The 20249-nt window shown below is 36.3% G+C and overlaps 1 protein-coding gene across 3 annotated transcripts in view; it reads right to left on the reverse strand.

The window, feature by feature from the left end:
* Nucleotides 1-19032, reverse strand: part of NEK10 (NIMA related kinase 10) — a 106070-nt gene extending 87038 nt beyond the window's left edge. Inside the window, exons 1-14 of one of the 3 annotated variants that reach the window (XM_062603591.1) lie at nt 16822-17656; nt 13578-13692; nt 13196-13256; nt 11931-12061; nt 11332-11430; nt 8860-8944; nt 8050-8091; nt 6195-6273; nt 5788-5855; nt 4668-4747; nt 3416-3502; nt 1805-2029; nt 1180-1319; nt 342-403 (exon numbers count right to left, since the gene is read on the reverse strand). In XM_062603591.1, coding sequence (XP_062459575.1) covers nt 342-403; nt 1180-1319; nt 1805-2029; nt 3416-3502; nt 4668-4747; nt 5788-5855; nt 6195-6273; nt 8050-8091; nt 8860-8944; nt 11332-11430; nt 11931-12061; nt 13196-13256; nt 13578-13651 — 1233 coding nt within the window. In that variant the 5' untranslated portion in view covers nt 13652-13692; nt 16822-17656. Of the gene's footprint in view, nt 1-341; nt 404-1179; nt 1320-1804; nt 2030-3415; nt 3503-4667; nt 4748-5787; nt 5856-6194; nt 6274-8049; nt 8092-8859; nt 8945-11331; nt 11431-11930; nt 12062-13195; nt 13257-13577; nt 13693-16821; nt 17657-18724; nt 18820-18913 lie in introns of those variants that run through there. The other 2 variants (XM_062603590.1, XM_062603589.1) reach the window with 2 other exon arrangements.
* Between the last annotated feature and the right edge of the window lie 1217 nt (nt 19033-20249).

Consider the following 20249-nt stretch of genomic DNA (forward strand, 5'->3'; position numbering starts at 1 on the left):
ACTTCATGAAATTCAGAATTTTTATTTCTCAGTTAATTCCGTTATTACTCTTATTTACTCGTATTTTGAATATGGCAAGAGCATGGCAAGAGATGCCAAAATTAACCTTGTCTGAATAAGGCTGTTTATTCTTCCAGACAGCTAGATACATATGTTGGTGTCTTCTGCCTATGTCTCTGTGTGCAAATGTATATAGAAACAGAGATACTAAAGTTACAGAAAATCATATTTTCCAATACCTTTCAAATGCATTTTGTTAATCAAATTATGGCAACAAATTAAAACAATTAAGTCAAATTATAAGCTCTAATGATTTACTTAATTGAATAACTTCTTCTTACCTGTACAACCTGGTAAGAGTTAGTCTCATTGAGCACCAGCTCAGTAATTGCTGCACAACAGGCTAGAATAAAAATTCAGATGTAATGTTTAGGGCCAGATTCAAACAGACATTCAGATAGTGTGGTGGGTTAACATTAGCTAAGGGCCAAATGCCCATCCAGCTGCACATTCACTCCCCTCCTCCTTAACACACCGATGTTTTAGTTGTTGCTTGGTATCACTTACCTCAACCAAGGACTTTTCAGTCTCATGCTCTGCCAGTGAGGAGGGGCACAAGAAGCCAGGAGGAAGCAGAGACAGGACACCTGACCCAAACTAGCCAAAGGGATATTGCATACCACAGCACGTCATGCCCAGTATATAAACTGGGGGGAGTTACCCAGAAGGGCAGATCACTACTCAGGTCAGGCTGGGTTTTACATACTTTTGATTCTCTTTATCCTGCCCAGGGAGGCAGAAGGAGGGAGTGAGTGAGCAGCTTCATGGTGCTGAGTTACCGGCTGGTTTTGAACCATGACACATAGTAAATTTAAATAGAGGCAAAAATATGATGAAATAAAAATTATCTCAGGCTACAGAATTGAAAACATATATATATGTTTGAATATTTTTACAGGTGAAAGAAATCTTTATGTAATTAGTACTTCATCCTTTACTTCTTTCTAGAAAATGTGTGCTTTTTGAAAACATGTGCTGGCATTGCACATTTGGAAATAAACACAGCTGACTTGGTGCTCCTGCTCCCTAAAGCAGGTATCAAATCTTACCATTTCAAATTTGAAATATTTATAATACCTTTGTGCACACAAGAAAGAGGTTTAGGCCATATAAACCTACCTGCTTGAAGGGAGAAAGTATTTTCTTGCATCTCATCAGGACTCAAATCATTTGACAAATGAAAATATTGTATTCTCCCTGCTGCATTTGCACTGGATAGACTTCCAACTGAAGAGCAATCAGAAACAAGATTTCTGTCCCTGAAAGAAAAAAATCAAAACAAATTGCAGTGTAAAAAAAAGACAACATACCTTTGTTAACTGTTTCTGAAGTTCTAAAGATTTAGAGGTTTTCCACTAAAACAGCTAATACACTTTGAAAAATCAAACAAGCCTTTAAACATAAAGTTCCTTTACCACATTCATCAATTATATACACTATTCTAGCACATGAAATAGGTGTCTGATTAATAGGAAATCTAATTAGGCAGTAATGACATTTATCATTACTCATTGTTTATACAGTGAAAACATTAAAACCATTTTAGATAACAATGAAATACGCATAGCTGAAAAAAAACACTAATTATTCATTATGTTATAAATAGCTTCATAATTTCTGCAGACATCACATACAGCTGAGCAACACAAAGATGCTACTTGATATAACAGCACTTGGTCAAATATATCTTAAAATATGAAACAGTCTCATGCAATTGCCACAATGCTGAGGACTGAAAACCTACCCCTGTAAAATATGAAGGAGCTGTTTGATTCCACCCCAAATCCGGATTTCCACACTAGTCTCAGGATCCTCACAAACCTGTACCAGAATCCAAACTATACTCCATAGAAGTTTGATATGATCAGAATGGAGTAAACTGAGCAAGACTGGAACTCCCTCATACATTCTTATTTGCTCTTTCACCTGTGACTCTGCACAGAGGAGACGTAACAACTCTGCTGTAAGCCTAAAAAAAAAGAAATCATCAAGCACTTTTAACAATAACTCCATCATTACTTCATATTGTCAGTTAGCAAAGGGGGAAAAAAACCACAGCAAATGTTGAAGAAAGAACAGAGACCTCCCATAATAACAATAATAAAAAACAAAGGAGTTAAGGAAAACTGCTTAAAGTCACAGTAAACTGTAAAAACACTGTAAAAATAAAAAAGAAGGTCAACTTTCAGGAGGGATAAATTTATATTTACACTGAGTTTGGCTATCAGCATAGGCAGCCAAGTATACACAGCCAGGAGGTGGACTGCAGTCATCTGAGGTACCACCTTCTTGATGGCATTAATGCTACCAGGAGCACTGATGGCATTGACTTGTAAAGTCTGTCTATGGAATTGGAATAATTCCACAAATAATTGTGATTCTTCTCTAGTATGTTTTGAATACTAGGTTTAGAAAGGGGATTGGATATATCATTTCAAAATTTTATACAAGATTTTCATTAACTTCACCCCAATTAAGGTGAACTTTGCCTAGAAATAGGGTTAGAGATTTCCACTTACAGCCGAAGCAAATAAAGCTGCATGTGTGTTTGATGAAACATAACAATTCAGATTCACATATTAAAGATTATTCTTAAGTAGCATTGAACATCATCCATTTCCTGTTTACATTCAAATTCCAATTTTATAGCAAACTTTTGTTTTACATATAATCTAAAGAATTTCATACTCAGAAACTAAATAAAATCTTTTGCTATGTTCAATTCCTTTATCTTTAGTCATATGTAAAATAATTTACATGTGTGAAATGATTAAGCAGAAATTTAAGAAATAGTTTTAAATGTGATAAATAAATGACGTATTATCAAATCTGAGGGTCTTTTGGTTTCTTACTGAAATGCAGATACACTATGCTCAGCTTGCAGTCTTACCTAAAGAACTGAAGGAACCTTTATGATTTTCTGACTAAAGGGATGTGGGGTCTGACCCAGCCTCTGCCATAAACTGCAACAGCTATTTGTCTTGCAATTTTTTTACTAGTTTATATTGGGCATCCCAGGAGCTGTCAGAATTCAGTGTGATTTCCATCTAATCGCTTAGGTCTGCCAGGAGCAAAAAGGAGATGTGACCACTCCAAAGCACCTGCTATCACTTTATGGTAACACAAATTATTTGCACTGCACTGTAGGCCATCAGTGAAGAGAGAGGACACAGCTTGTAACAAAACTACTAGAAAAGATTTTGCTGTATCAGTACCTGATTCAAAATACACAACACCAGAACTTTACCTTGAGTATATTAAAGTGGCACATTAAATAATTCCTATAAATAAACATGTTCCTAAACGAAAAAGTTAAAATAAATTTAAAACAATTAATCCACAAGCGAAGTCTCACCTTTTAGAAAGCAAATCGTATTCACGCAATATCACCAGCAAATTCTCAACAATGCTGAGCTCACTTATCTTCTCCCTACATTCTGGACTACAAAGTGATTATTCCTGGCATTTATATGAAATGAAATTGTATTTAAAAAAAAACACATTGCTTTTTAGCATCCCTCCTTATACATTTGATCAGTTATTTTTTTCTCAAGTCTTAAGTAATAATATCATATTGTACACACAAATATTTAAAGGCATAAATATATGCTGTGTCAAGAGTGACCATGCAACAATATCAAATTTTCCCAATACAAAAAAGTAAGTGTGAATGCATAAAACTAAAGACACAAATGTTCATTTCATTTGTTTCTTACTAGAAATTTTTTAAATCAACCAAATTTACATAAATATTTATAATATACTCCAAACACTTTCCTGCCCAGTTCAAATATAACACATTTAATTCTTTGAAGAAAGCTGAATGAAAGTTAAAAATTAATGTATAACATCATTTAAATTAAACTCATATTAAAAAAAAAAAAATGAACTGTAGTAGAATGAAAGAAATTTAGGAAATGAGAAAATCCAGTGAAATCTCATAAATAAATTCCTACTGATCTCAAGGAATTGTATGTATGCTCTTTAATTTTGTAATTTTCCTTATAATTTTTCATTTAAAAGATAAAATTGTTGTAGAAATCTGGAAGTCAGCAGCACAATAATGCAGAAGCCGTAACTTTTCTTCTATAAAACTGTTAAGCATGAAAGATGCTGTATTTTCCTTTTACTTTTTTCCCTCCACACCAGGAAAAAAAAGTCCTACTCTTTATTTAAAAACAACCATTAGTGAAGAGAGGACACGTATACACAGATTTGAGTGTATGCATTCATTATTTACTACATTGAACAACATTCTTGCTGGTTATTCTGAGGCACTGTTGTATTAAGGTCAGCATAAAAGATTTTTATATTCAGGAAGTCAGTAAGAATTCCAGAATCCTGCACAGGGATTGAAAACAGAGGTTCTATGACTCCAGCCTTTTAAAAGTCTTCCACATGAGCAAGAAATTTTCTGCAAGGACTTCTCTTTAGTTTTTATTACATTAGTACAAAATTAAGCACTTGTCATAGATCTCCACAGAACAAGGCCACATTTTGGAAGGAAAAAGAAAAAAGAAGTCTTCCTCAGAAACAGCACTTTTACTATTGTTCAAGAGATAACATCAAAATGCTTATTGTGAACTACAGCACTGAGTTGAACCTACCTTTCTGCTAGACTAGTCAGAGCAAGGAGGGCACCTAAAAGCACATTGTTGTCTCTGGCAGATAACAAATTTACCAAGGTCTGGAAAATGAAACATGAATCAAGATAAATAAATATAAATTACATTATTTTCTTTTACGACTCAAGCACACAAATAACTATTTATTGAAAAGTCAAATTAAGATACCAAATTGTTGCACAATATACTAAAAATCTTAGGAACATATAAAGTACACTTTAATATACATTTAAACTCTTGGAATACACCCAGTCTTAGGGCAAGCAAGGATGGTTATTCTCAAATGCAATTAGTATCTCTCTTGACTGCTAAAGCATCTGTCCAACTTAATATGCCATTGTAAAAATTTCTTCCTGTGTAAAAGACCATGGAACTCTAAATTAAGGCCTTCTGAAGCAAAAAGTTGATTTTTAGCTTATATTTAAACAATATTGTATGTAATTTAAGGTTCTGCATTATATTCTGTCAATGGTTCATATCAAAGTAAACTTCATATTTGTTTAGATTCTCTAAAAATATGTTCTGCGGTATTATCTGATCACAACTGCCAATGTTTTACTGGAGAATAACGGAATCACAAAGCACTAGTTAGCTGATCTTCATCTCTATTGTTTCTTAGCTTGGCCACAAATCAGCAACGATTAATTATAGATCCTTAGACCGAGAGTAATGTGAAGGGATGCCTAGGTTGTCACTATTCCATTTGGACACAGAACACTTCATAATTGAAAAATCATAGCAGAAATCTATGTAAAAATAAAAATGTATTTATATTTTTAAAATATATAAAACTATTTGTATCATAGTAATGAGTAGCTCAGGACAGTGTAAATATGAGTACTAATTTTTATATGAAGGAGTTTAGTCCAAACATTTGTGACATATCTATCTCAAGCAACCAATAACCATGCATCAGGGCAATTAGCTTACATAGAAAAAACTATTACTACTCATATTTCTGTAAAACATAGAACTGAGATTATCTTACTTTACAAGCTTGACAAGGTAAGAAATTTACTCTCAACTAGATCAAGTTTGAAAAGCATTAGTCACTCAGTTATGTAGTTAATTTGTTATAATTAGAATTTTATGAAACACTTACTTTATGTGCTCTGCTTGCTATAACCCATTCTCTTTGACTGTTAACAGCAGCAAGCTTTTGGAAAATGTCTATGGAACAAAGGAAGTCACATCAATTGAAGTTTTACCACTTAATATTTTTCATTTTACCAATCAGATAATAAAGTAAAACACTGCATAAATTCTTTGAACCATGACCAGCTCATTTTACTCTGTTATTTCAGTGCATAAAAAGGCACTAATTTCTTAATGAAATACTTCTTATGTATAAAACCAAGATGTGCTTTTCCACAGCAATTTCAGTTTTCACTCGTTTGATGATGTCTACAGTAAATCTAATAACATTCTACGTAGTGACCATCTCAAGTATTTTAAACCTTTTAAGCCTCACACAAAAAGTTTTAAGTGTCCTTATAATTTAACACTTACATGTCATGTTGACCAACTTGTCTACATTATGCTGCTCTTCTCCGTAATCAAGATAGCCATTTGCTACTGTTTCCATATACTACGAGTAGGGGGGGAAAAACAAAGAATTCATAAACCTGGAGTGTAATCCACGGAAATAGCCTGTAGGTGGTGCATCAGTTTCACAAAAAGAAAGGTAAACCTGAAACATCCTGCATACTTCGCTGTAGAACTTGTCAGGGAACAGTAGAGATCACGGAAGCATGAGAATTCAAATAGCAAGTGTAAAATTCCACAACAGGGAGATCTACTGAAGACTATCGAATACAATGACCCTACTTCTGGGGCCAAATTCCCTTCTTTGCAAGCTGCTACAGGTTGGTAAGAGTTTTCTGGCAAATTATCAGTTCATGTTTCTGCTCTCAAAATTTTCCCTTAGCATCTACTGTTGGGCACTGTTGGGAAAATATTTTGAACATAGCTAACTGGTGGGAAATGGTGGTCAATCTTTTTTAATAACCCTAAGAACTTCCTGGTCAAACATATTTTCCAGGAAATGAGAATTACCACAAGTATGTCATGTTTGTTAGTGCACAAAATCATTATGTAATTCTCAGCATCACTTATGTATTGGTCTTACATATGGTGGCATTTTGAAATTTCCAGCACACTGGGGAAATTGCCACAGTTCCAAGTAAATGGTACAGAGAGGCAAGAGCTACAGCAGCAGCACATAATTTAGAAAGAAAGCTCAGGAGCTGGATACTAGTATGCAAAGTAATATTGGTAGTAATAACTCACGTTTTCTACTAAAACATCCCAAAACACTTTAAAATGAGTACAGCTTTTTTTATCTGAAACTGCCCAAAAAGTAAAAAAAAAAAAAAAAAAAGTTTTCATGCTGCATAGAATAGACTAAGTTCCCTACAAGTTCAGAAATCATAAAAATTGCACCTCATGTCTTTTTAAATTCTCTATGCCAGCAACACATGCATAGTAAAAATGATTATAAATTACACAATTTGAGTTCCTGCTGCTGGGGATGACACTTACAGATGTTGCCATGTCTCAGCAGGCTGCTGCATTTTGCAGTCTGCAAGCTCCTCAAAAAGTACGGCTAACCATTAATGACATGCAACATTGGAAATGCCAAGCAGTTCCTGTGGGAACCATATCCATTACAAAATAGTAACCTTTAACTCCTGCAACTTTAGGGATGTTTCAAACAGGTGACTATCTGACCAAAGGGCTGAAAATGCACTATGGGCTCTCTGAAATACAGGTGGCTTCATAAATATTGATGAATGATGACTACATTCTAGAGTGACACATTTGTTATAAAGATTACAGCAAATAATTTTTTTCTAGAAAGAGAACTCCAAAGAATTTCAAAGATATTCATGGTATGTCAAATCTCACTGCTAACTTGGCACTGATAAGTATTAGAAACCAAGAAGCAAAGCAGTATTAACACAGAGCAGTAACAATCATGATTCGTAATGCAAAAGTGCTGTAGCCCCCAAATTTAAACCTGTTTCAACATTATATTACTATACTTTTACTTTTGAAAAATCATTTGCTACAGTTCAAGGTGACTTTACTCATCCTTCTTTTCTCCTGATTGAAACAATTGTGCTGATTTTTCTAATTCTCCTCCCACTTCAGGAGGGATTTAAGTCTCTTAACTAAAAGACCTGGGTTAATACTGCTATATTATAAGGACAGTTTCTTTGTACACTAGTGAAAAGAAAACCCCCACATCAACTGATTACGTGCAGAGGAATGGACTCACTTCTTTCCATAAACCAAGAATTTATGTACACTGTAATGATCTGACATGCAACATACCAGACAAAAGTACCATGAGGAACTCTACCTGAGCTAGATTTTCAATAGCACCCAAGCTGTGGAGCATTTCCTAATAAAAAAGAAAAAAAAAATTTTAAAAATTATAAAAAAAGGCAAAAATAAAGAAAACACTAGAATGAAAGAACACTAGAACATAAATGCTCTGCTTGTTATGAATGTTGCGAAACCTTAATTCCAGTGCTTGAAGTCAATGAATTCTGGAGATACGTAGCACCTTCAGAGTTCAGAATATTTTAGAGTAAGTAGATAAATAAAAACACAGAAGTTAAGTTTTAAAGGTTTTAAAACTGGGAAAACAGTATAAACTTTGGAACACATAGAAAAAAATACACAAATATCTTAACAGATGTCTGAGGCTTAGTCCTATGAATAGTGACTATAATAGCCAGAATAAAATTGAAAGCTATTTGGTTTTAGTTAAGAACATCAGGCAGCTAGGAGGAATAGGCAGCTTTCAGTTTTCTTAACTTATTATATTATGAGAATTTTACATATCTACATGTTAAAGTCAAGCACAGGGTTTAAGGCTCAAAGCAATGACCAAGCCATCTGTTATAGAGATTTACAGGTTCTTTGTTAAGGTTATCAACAACAGGCCCTACATAAGGAATATAAGAACTTGAGCAAGCTATTCAGTAACAGTGCAAATTCACTCTTGTAATCTGTTTGTTTGCAAATCACTTCCTCACGTATAGGAATATAGGTACATGTGTATAAGAACATACATTTTTATACACATGCAACAACACAAGTCACATGCATGATGCTTATGTGCATTCTTTTATCCAAGCAAGAAACAGTATTTTGGTATACTGACCTGATAGCATGGATCCCTTATTAATAATCTCAGACAGATTAATACTCTAAGAAAATGGATGGACGAAGCTTGATTAACCCATTCCCTGTAAAAGAAATATTCCACACGTAAACCAAATGCATTTTAAGTGTTAAAACATGTCAAAAAACCACTTTGATTTCAGGAATTGACTAGAAGGCAAGTGACTTACAACAGTTGTACTATAGTATAGTACAACATACTATACCATAGAACCTTTAATACCACTTCTATTAAAACATAGTAACAGCTTTAAATAAACTTATTTCATTATATGACCATTGCCAGGCCATCATTTTTTGTCACTGACCTAATGCAGGAAAGTACATGCACAAACTGATCATGCTTTGATATAAACTTACTTTAAGTCTTTGGACCAAAGCCCAAAAAGACAAAATCACCAAGAAACCACATACCAAACTTCAGTGCACAAAATACACGTACATAAAAATATGGGTGCTACAGAAATAAAAATAGCAAGATTTGAAATATTTTATTTAATTATTGTAATCTATCCTGGGCAATTACAAATTAATACTATTAGTCCTTGGAATAATTTATTTAGTTCAAATGCCCCTGGTATGGTATTATGCTTCCAAATAAAACTTCCTCCTTTATATTTCTCCACACAATTCCTCAGCACAAGCCTTGGCAGAAAACACAACTCAGATTTGCACAAAGCATCCAGGGGCAGTAAACCTGCATAAAATACCAGTAACAGAACCACTACTTCCATTGTCTCTTGAAGATGTATAGTCCCATTTTCCTATTTAAAATAAACATAAAATTGGACATCTCGGTGGTGCTGTTTCTGTTGTTGTTTTAACTAAGAGGACAGAATCTGTAGTATCTGGGCGAGCTTCCAAGGACTGGAAGAAGTCTATGTGATGTGGCAGTTCTCTTCCATTTTTATCATTTGCAATTGGGAGCAATGCCAATAGCTAAAAATATTTTGATAAAAATAAATGTTTTACAAATACACGCTAACAAAATATCAGCCCTTCTATGCCGATATGCTGCCCAAAATAATACTATCTTTTTTTCATTTTTGTATGGTTCCTTACTTGGCCACTTTAGAATGGTGCAAAACTCTCACAGAAAGAAAACAGCAACCTGTATGGAAAATTTGTAAGTCAGATTTTAAAGTGGCCTGAAGATCATTACCACAGTGGTTCTACAACTTTATTCTTTCAAAAAGCTTTGACTCTTGACAGAAGTTAGTTTCTTTAACAGAGCAATGCATCTGTCACATTTCCAAGCAGGGACAGTAATCCTCCGAGCATGGTTATTTGTGAGTCTCTTCTGCTACAGTTACATTTACAGTACACATTACTAGATACCCCAGTGTATGTAAAGCATATGTCATCAGGATTTTTTCTGCCTGCTTAGTTATATTCCTTATCCAAATTACTTAAAATGAGCTGATCACAGCTTTCTTAACTCCAATCAGGACTTCTGCTGACACAAGCGGGTGTGATTTTCTTGCACCCCAACCAACATCAGTTATGCCAGCAGAAGTATGTCATGCAAATAAGGTGACAATTTCAAAGGCTCTGACACAATACAATGGCAGTATCTCCAAAGAAAGGACATCATCACAATAAAGTATTTACAAAAGGCAACTAAATCATCTTAGTAACTGCACTTACCTTATAGGTTTTACGTGCCTACTAATAGTATTTGTTTCACTGATTTTACCCGAGTGCTTTGATTTGTAATACAAGAGGCTGGTTTTGCTGTATCACCATCATCAACAGCAAGTGCCAAAGAAAATAAAAACCAAAATATGAGCTAGGTATGCCACAATGTATAAATAGAACTTGGGAGGATACAATGTGAATTCTTAGGTTTTTTGCAAATTAAGCTGAGCCACAGACATCCCCTTAGAGGGTACTGAGATGATAAAGTTCAGTTGCAAAGAAGAGGTACCAGATTTACAAGTTGCTTAAACTCACTGCTATTTAGATAATCAAAGATGAGATCTGTAGTTCCCTAGTTAGTTCTGAAAAAGGGTCTAAGCAAACTATGTGGTTTGTTTTAGGTTTTTTTAGGTGGTTCTGTAAATTCTGGCAGTTACACTTTAATACCTTTAAATGCTCCAGGATTGCTTCTTTAAGCTTCTGTACCACTTGGGATGTTTTTTAGGTGTGCTTGGGCTTAAAAAGGAAAAATACAACACACTGGTGCGTAGGAAAAGAAATTCTGGGTTTCTTGTTTGGTGGTGGTTTTTTTTTCGAGAAAATACCTTTTTCTGTCCCCACTATTTTTTTTAAGTTCTTCACTTTTTTCTTGCTCAAATGAGAATACCGAAGAAAGGGTTTTCCCTTTCTAATCCTGTTATATGCACAAACACAAAAATTAACAGTAGCATAAACTTATCTGAATTTTGAGAGAATCTGAATTTTGCAAGAAAGAGTGACTCTCCTTGTATAACAATGTTTTCAATATACTGACCTGCAGGTAAGTCGGTTCTTCACCAAAGATGTAAAGATCTCTTGAAACAGCTTATGGCTGGGATGTTTGCTAAAATTCCTCTCATTCTTGTAGGTCACACTAATGAGGATTTAAAAGAGGAAAAAATGCTGAATTGCTGATTATCTTGCCACAAGATGATTGTAGATTGCCAAAACTTGACATTAGCAACGTTAGGAATGTTATATCAGAAGTTCCTAAAGAATAAACCATTTCAGATTTCAAGATATTAACAGTATGAAAGAATATTCTATCTCGTGCATAATTTGGGACAATTATAATGGTATAATACAAGCTTTCCAAGTAAGGAAACCATTATTTTTTAAAAAATTACTATACTAGCTCTCAACAGTACAATCTGCCAAGCAGGAGCATGTGTCCAAAGCTGACAAAGGCAGGAACATCCACAGTTAACTTTAGAAAGTTAAATATATGCAATTCATATCTCAGATAGTGGGTTAACATGAAAGTAGAAGTAACATACCTAAGTATAACGGCCTTCAACACAGCAACATGCTTTAGACACATGAAGATGTTCAGAAATAACAAGTGCCATCATATTAGCTTTTTATTTTCTTTACCTAAAGTTTTCAAGCTGAACAGCTTCTGTTGATGCTAGCCATTGACCATGTGGTTTTTGTTCACTGATTTTAACATTTTGCCAAGCTCTTGTCACACTGGTTCGACTGTTTTCGAAATGTATAGCTGGAAGCTAAGGATGAAAGGGATATTGCTCATGAGGCAAACACTGCTTTTTAAGTTTTATAAGAATGTTATCAAGCAAAAGTACCTTTTCTCAAGTTCTGACTTGAACTTTGGACCTATTACTTGACATTATAAAATACATCCCACCACCCCCTGCAAAATAAAATTCATGTGGTAAAAAACTGATGAGCAAGGCTAGAAAACAAGAACATGGAGATATATAACATGTGAACAAGTGTCTTTTAAAATTTATAATAGTAAAGCTCAATAGAATCTGCAACACATACTCATTATCTGTGTTCCTTACCTGTCCTACTTCTACAATTGCATAGCCTTCATATTCTTTTTAAGAAAGTGCTGTAGAACTCAAGCATTTCAGCTTTCTGCCAAGAAGCAATTCCATGCCTCTATCCAAGAAGGGAGTACATAACTCCTGTCTCACATGGCTGAATTCCTAAGTCACCTTGTCATACCTTTTACAGATTAGAAAGGGAGAAAATGTTCTGGTATACCAAAGACTCTCACCCATCATCACGCATTGGTTTTCTCTGCTTCAAATGGCAAATACAAGATTCACTACGTGAGCTGAGGTGAAGGAGACTTTACTGTGTCCTATAAGTTTCATGCATTGATATTTATGCCAAAGGTTTTTAGCTGGAGTGTTTTTCTCCAAAGATAAACTGTTTATTGTCAAAATGTTGATCTTATTTTACATTCTTTACCAGTCTTCATCACGTTGTAACTAACACATCTCAGCCTACCTTCTCATGACATTGTGGAAGGGCATGGAAGAAAACTAATCTGTTAGGCTACTTGACTATATGTAATAATAGCTGGATAAAACCTGCTCAAGATTCAGAACAAAGCAATTTTTTTCTGTTAAAATAAAAACTATAGCAGAGCAGGATGGACTGCAGGTCAGTTTCTTTCTTTCACACTTTTTAATGGGATTTGTCCAACAGAGAAGCAATAACTTGGAGGAAAAAAAAACACAACAAAAAGAAAGACATCCACTACACAAGATTTTGTCAATATGTTTAATCACAATAGAACACAATAACAGTATCTTATGGATCTGCCACAAAACATTACTTTTAATTATACAATTCTACAGCATTTAATAATAGTTATTAGAAAATACCTGTTGGTTCCTTAACTGCACATTTAAGAGAGACTGAAGTCTTTTAAGATCAGAATAATCCCTAGAAATACAATAGCATAAATACATGTGTTAATAGCCACATAAAAGTACTTCTGTAAGTGTAAAGAAAGTTAATGAGCAGCAATGCTACTGACAGAAAAGAAAGTTTTCTGGTGTTGCCTAGTGGCCCCATTTTACATACAGAAGAATTTAGAGCTTCTCCAGAATGCCTTAAATCAACAAATGCGTAAACAAACTTTGTGACCAGAGTAACAGTTGTCATGTTTATACTGCATTTCAAATTAAGCATTCTGCTTTGGCAGCTAGTGTGAATTCCACTTGGGTCCTGCTGAAGTTCAAAGTAAGATGTCAGATACTATACCTCACAGAGATCCCATGAGGTTTCTTCTCTGCTGCTTTTAATGTGGCCTTCAGCTTTTTGTCCTGATCAGGCATTGTGTATCACTATTACCATCACGTGGCTAAGAACTCATTTCCTTAAAAAAAAAAAAAAAAAGGAGATAGAATTGTATCATTGCAGCATTGCAGCAAAAGCAACATGTTTTATTTACAGAATGGACTGATATAACTTTAAGAAAAAAACAGCTTTATCATTTTCTTAACATGAACCCTTGGCCATTACGTGAGGATATCCTTTAGAATTCCAGATATTTACAAGAAAATAATTAAGCTATCAAACAGAAACCTTGGTGTCCCCAAAAATAAGTAGATAATACTGGCTTTCTTTTTACTGTATGCATTCTTTATAAGGACGCTTCCTCTTCTTCCATCTTAGTACCATTATTTCTCACTGTGGATTGGCTATTTATGCTACAGCAGTGCTTACAGGTTTTATCATCTAAATAAACAAAACAGATGGAGGGTAAAAACAAAAGAGATTAATACATCATGTGGTCTATCAAAGAACCACATAAAGTTTCAGTCATTTGGAATCTGGGCCTTCTGACTTTCAAGTGAATGCCTTATATCAACAGTGCCCAGCTATTCCTGCAGTGGGACACACAGCTTATTTCCACATATGAGCAGAGCTGTATGGCCCAGCCTCATCAGGATCATTATTGCATAGCAGATCCACTGCAGACAAACATTTAATTGTAGGTCTGACTTCCCACCAAAGGCCACAGACGGTTGTTTGCATAGTATAAAACATTTGTTCACTGAAAATCTTATAAAGCCCTAGAAAGAAACAGAAAGACATAGAAAGAGGATAGTCAAGAGAAATTTCTTGCTTTCGCAAAAGCAAGTGTATTGATGTAGATCCTGCTCTGAGTGAAAAAAGGATGGTCAGGAGCAGTCTGGGGCTGAAGAATTCTCCCAGAGAACTGCATACAGCTGCAACATATTGGTAGAGCACCTCCAGTTTAAAAAATTAGATATAATTTGTGATTATTTTGTGATAAAATACCACTGACAGATCCTTTCTACCCATCTTACTATTGGCTAAACATGGACCATATGAATGTTCCCTTTGGTGTGACTTTAATAGGATTTTCTATATGAAATACGATAGCTTCCTTTTCTCTTTGTGCAGTGTAGAATTCCTCTGCTAGTGATTTTTATTCCTTTTCCTCATAAAGGCAAAAAAGACCAAAACCTGGCAGAAAACAAAAGCATAGTAAAGTACCAGAAGCTGCTGCTTCCCAACTGAATATCAAGTTATTTTCACAATTACAGGTTCTTATCTCAGACACAGGACTACCCAGAATGAAACTGTTAACAGTATGAACTCATGCACAGCATTGACTCACTCTGGTAAGTGGCCTGTAAATCCTGTTTATCCATTTCTGTTCTACTGAACTAGCCTTTATCCTACCAGCAGTCCCTCCACAGAGAATGATTCCCAAGAAATTCCTCCTCTCTTCTCCATGCACCCCCAATAACAGGGTTATTAAAAAACACCTCAGAACACTTCTGTTGTACCAGTTATCACCAGGGAATTAATATAAACAAGGTTCTTCCAGTCAGTTCAGATTAAAGCAAATGATGTTAAATTATTTCGTTTGCTTCAAAAGCAGTGAAAGAGAAGCCATGTACATTGCTAAGCATGTTTAAGAATCCAAGACTAAGAAAATCCATGTATTGTTTTAGTAATATGTGTATTTCATATCCTCTCCCTTACTAACCCAAACCATTTGGCATATTACTGATGCGTGACACAATGCAATCACTTCACATTTGCACACTAAAAAATATTGTGAAACTCACAAATTATCAACTTGCTCGTGTGTATAAAGAACAGATTTCAGCCAATTAAAGAATCATGAAGATCACATACAAAACAATGAGCAAATACAGTTAAGTCTAAAAATTTTCAGCATCAAATTTAAAAAGAAAGAACAAACAAATAATCCTTGGGTGAAACCTCTAAACCACTAAACAGCAGGATTCCCAGTCTGGCTACAGTTTAATCCAAAACTGTTAGGTCTTTGTGATTATTTACAACATCTTACAGCTATAGGCCAACCTTGTTTTAGGGCCGCAAGTCTAAAGCTTTTGCTCTTTGCATTATCTTGGTAAAGATGAAACAGAGTAAAAGACTAATATTATAAAGGTTCTTTGTCATTACAGATCCAAATGTCCCTGTACACAATTGAACCTGACAAACACCAAGGCAAATTCTCTTCATGCTATATGAGGATGAAGGGATGCTGTTGACACAAGGATGCAGTCCTCACCCTGCTCTGAAGACTTATCCTGAGGCTACCTTTCCATTTCCTAGAAGCTCCTAAGCCAGCACATCTCAGGAAGATCTTCAACAGAGAGAGGGCAGCCCTGGCCACAGGTGGAATATGCACAACCTCTTTGGTCTGTCAGCACAGCGTCACCACAGGGGCACAGCACACTGGATTGGGAAACCTGATTCAGGTTACAAATAATCTCTCCTACTTTAATCCTGATTACTTTACAGCTTGTCCCCAAGTAGTTCTACTGTACAAGGGCAGGGACACCAAGCAGAAAGAAGCATTTATCCATGCACCTTAGTATTTTGCCTTCAGCTTTATTACAGAGATAAACCTATCTATCAACAGGCAGCTGCTGGTGAAAACAACAAATCCTTTCCCCTTTCCTTTCCCTTACCATCCTCAGGCACTACCTGCCAGTTCCTCAGCTGATTTGACCCAAACCTGAGCCAACTTAGGCAGAAAAAAACATGCCTCCCTTTGTAGAGTCAGTTTTCTACAAATTGAGATCACTTTAGTGTGGCCTAATGCGTATGTCTGCTGACAAGGCAAGGAGCAGGAATGCACCGCTGTAAATAAGAGGAAGAAGAGCAGAAAACCCTTTCATCAGTAGCCAGTCATTAAATCAGGTACATGTATTAGCACCACACCCCAATGAGGGGCAGACAAAAGGAAACAACCCCCTGTTTTCCCTGTATCAGCCATAAACCTGACAGAAACCAGACATTAAATATTTCCTTACCTATTCCCACAGTTATTTGACTTACTTGAAATCACTGAATAACTTCCCAGCCCTGTGTTTCTTCTTTACTTGTGCCAGCAGAAATTTCCACGGAGCCAGGCTATTAACTATCCTCATAATTCTCCCTCAGCTATTAAACCAGCCATGAGTAATGTATAAGAAACAAACCAAACAACACTCACATTTCACTTAGGTTGTGCCAGAAAATGATTGAGATCAGACAAATCTTTAAAAGAAAAGAAATACACTGAAAGGAAAATGTCTTTACATCATAAACTCTTATTCAGTTCCATTTAAAACAATGAAATGAGAGTAATATTAACTAATTCATCTTAACTGAGGATAATTTCATTTAATTAGTTATGTTAATTCAATTAAATAGAAAGAAAGATGCATTCTGATAGTGCTGGTATGCAGGACAGGACAAGAAATGCTCCAAGAACCCTGTCAGAAATGAAAGAATTCCTATGATGAGAAACAGGAGACAAAGGAATTACCACCACAGACTTGATCTGTGGCCCAGTCTAGTGTCTGTCTTAGATGACACAAGCACATAAAGCTTCAGAAGGTGGAAAACAAAAAACCCCAAATAAATGAAAGCAGGAAGATATGTTGGAGGGTAAATCTACCACCACAAACTATAGTGTAATGGTTTGAAACTCCCGTAAACAAAAAGATGTCTTACAGCCTTTATAATTTTTATTAGCAAAAACTACTGGATATGGACATTTGTAAGCCAACTTGTTTTACCCTTGAATTCCTCTCTTAATCCCTCCAGTGCCTGAGTTCCACTACATAATTATACATAGAAGGTTAACTGGCTTAAAGTGGATAAAGAAGCAGTAGATATGCTAGATCTTGGCTTTAATCAGACTTTTGATGCTGTTGCTAGAAAGGAATGTATCTAATACCATAAGCTGGGAGTGAAGTTAGATGAAAATTCACTCCATTATATTATCAGTATACTATCATCAAAATAGAAATGCATTTCAAATACTCTCAAAATGATGGCAGAAGAAGCATCAGAGATGATGAAAAGTTCCCAAAAGGTATTTTTCCTTCTCCAGTCTGATGAAAGCAAAGGGAACCCTGGACCACTTCCCCTCTTGTTCCCAGAGAGCACAGCAGCCAGAACTGATGACAGCCCATGTCTAGGAAATTCTACTGAGGAACCCATACAATGTTTGACAAATATTTCTTACTCATTTTATTGACTGAATCACTATGGAAATCTACATGTTTGCTACAATTGAAATCTTCCACATGCACAAATTTATTGAAGAAAATTAAATTTGAGACAAGTTCCTTGAATATTCTCTCAGGATTAACAAGGGTCCAACAGAAGATTTGTGTTTTCCTAACAAATTAAAAAAGTCACTGTTGGTTTGGGGCTTATTTTGTTTTGTTTTTTTTTCCCTCTACACCACCCCAGCTCCTGAGGAGCCATAAATGGCCAGGCCCATTCCCAGATTCCTGGAGCCATGCAATATAAGTCTCTAGGCTATTTTCCAGACCATAACTTTTATCTGCCTAACCAACTTTTAATTTGCCCAAATTCACCGTTAACCTGCAGATCACAGATGTAGGGAAGAGAATAAAAAAAAGGGATTTCTGAGGTCTACTGAGCAGCTCTGAGGCAACTTAACCATAATACATAGCTATGTGAAATCCATCCTTTCTGCCCTTGCCACCAAGCAGACCTTTCTAGGGAATTGTACCCCTACGGCTTAGAGGCTCTGGAAATCAAAAGGGGCTGTTTATTACTGAAGGCTCAGAGCTGGCAAAGGTGCAGGGCTGGGGAAGATGTCACTAGGTGTGGGGGAGAGATGGGGACAAAGCAACCCTTATTTTAGAGGCACTACTCCCAGTTTGCTGGGCTCGATCCGGGCTGAGATGCACTCTTGGCAGGCGGCACACTGTACCAACAGGGCATCATTTAGAAGCACAGAGATCCCCTGGAGTTATCACACCTTACCCGTGACTAAGCAGGCCTGACTCAGCACTTGGGTTCCACGAAGTGTTTTATACCAACGTGCACGCTTACGTTATGCTTTGACTTCTTTAACACCGACTCTGAAACCTTACCAGGGCCGGAGTACGTGACTACGCGGAACTACGCGACAAGGCAGTGACACGATGAAAAGACAGCAGCCTGACCTTGCCACCTCCTTCGCCCTCCCTTCCCCTCCCGCGGTGGGTTTATCTGCCGCGAGGGCAGAGAGGCGCTGCGAGCCCCTCCCAGAGCCCCCCGACCCCCTCTCCCGTCCCACTCACTCGGCTCGCCCTGCTCCTCGCCTGGCTGCGGCACAGCTCCGGCCGCCGGAGCTAAACCGCGCCCCGCGGGCCAATCGCAGCCCATGTTCTTCGAAGAGATGGCCTCGTCGGCCAATCGCATGCCGCCGTGTTCTACAGCGACGCCGTATCCTAGCGATAGCGGCAGCCGTTGCCATAAGAACGGAAGAGAACAGCCGCAGCTCTACTCGCAGGGGCCGCTTCCCATACTGCTCCCCACAGCACCCACCTAGCACATAACCTACCTAAAACAAAACCAGACACAGCCTACATAAAGTCCAGTAGATTTTTATTGCTTTTACCGACTTTGTGAAACATTACAAAACATAATTTTATTCTAGCAGTAATGAAAACAACAAAGGCTGGATCTTTCACATTGAAGACACGTCTGAGAGCTGCATTTTTCCTGTATAAACGCAATGTCGATTCTGCGTTCAGAGAGATGTTTTCATCTGCTTTGGGTTTTGTTGTGAAGTAAGAAAACATCACTGTAATTAGAAAAGCAGTCATAAAAACTTCGAACCGTACAGTATGTAATCACATTTCAAATAATCAGTATTAAAATCAAAGACGTGGCTCAGCTACAGATGCCGAACACTGGAAGACACCTTTGCTCAGGAGAATCAGCAACAGTAGAAAGAAAAATAGTATAAATGATGTGTCTTGCCAATAAAATCATTTAGAAAAGTACTGATTTTCAAACTCATTATTCCAAATAAACGTTAACAGTTACTAAATTCAATATGAAAGTGTCTTTAGATTAACTTCAATGCCAGCTACAAAGTCCAGTGAGTTTTCACGAAATGATACAAAATAAAATCAACTCAAAATCATTAAACAATTTGGTTTATTTATAGCACTACTTTTACGCTGACTCAAAGCCTTGTGCCTCTAAGTCTTAAAATTTGCTGTACAATAAATTACTGTTGATATACACAAAGTTATTTCACACACTGGTACTGTACTTGATGATTATTTGACCTAGATGAGTAATTAAAACATTACTAATCATATAAAGCAGAAGGAAAACTAAGGTCATGGTGGTGCTCATCTAACACACTACATTGGTGAACTGAAAGTCATGAACCGCTCATCTCACGCTGCACAGAATGTATGTACAAGAGAACCCTTTAGAATGGTGCAGGCTCTGCGACACAACACCTATTTGTTACAGACCCAACTTACAGCCTTTCGAACCTGCCTTTGCAAAGGGCACAGATTAGAAAGTGACCATGTAAAGACGGAGAAGCAAGAACTTACAGGAGAATTTCCATTAAATGTAGCAAAAAATATCCAAGACAAAGAAAAACCCCCAGTG

The sequence above is a fragment of the Pezoporus occidentalis genome, unplaced genomic scaffold, assembly GCF_034315485.1.
Source record: "Pezoporus occidentalis ecotype Australia unplaced genomic scaffold, CSIRO_AGI_Poc_V1 ctg80, whole genome shotgun sequence".
NCBI lineage: Eukaryota > Metazoa > Chordata > Aves > Psittaciformes > Psittacidae > Pezoporus > Pezoporus occidentalis.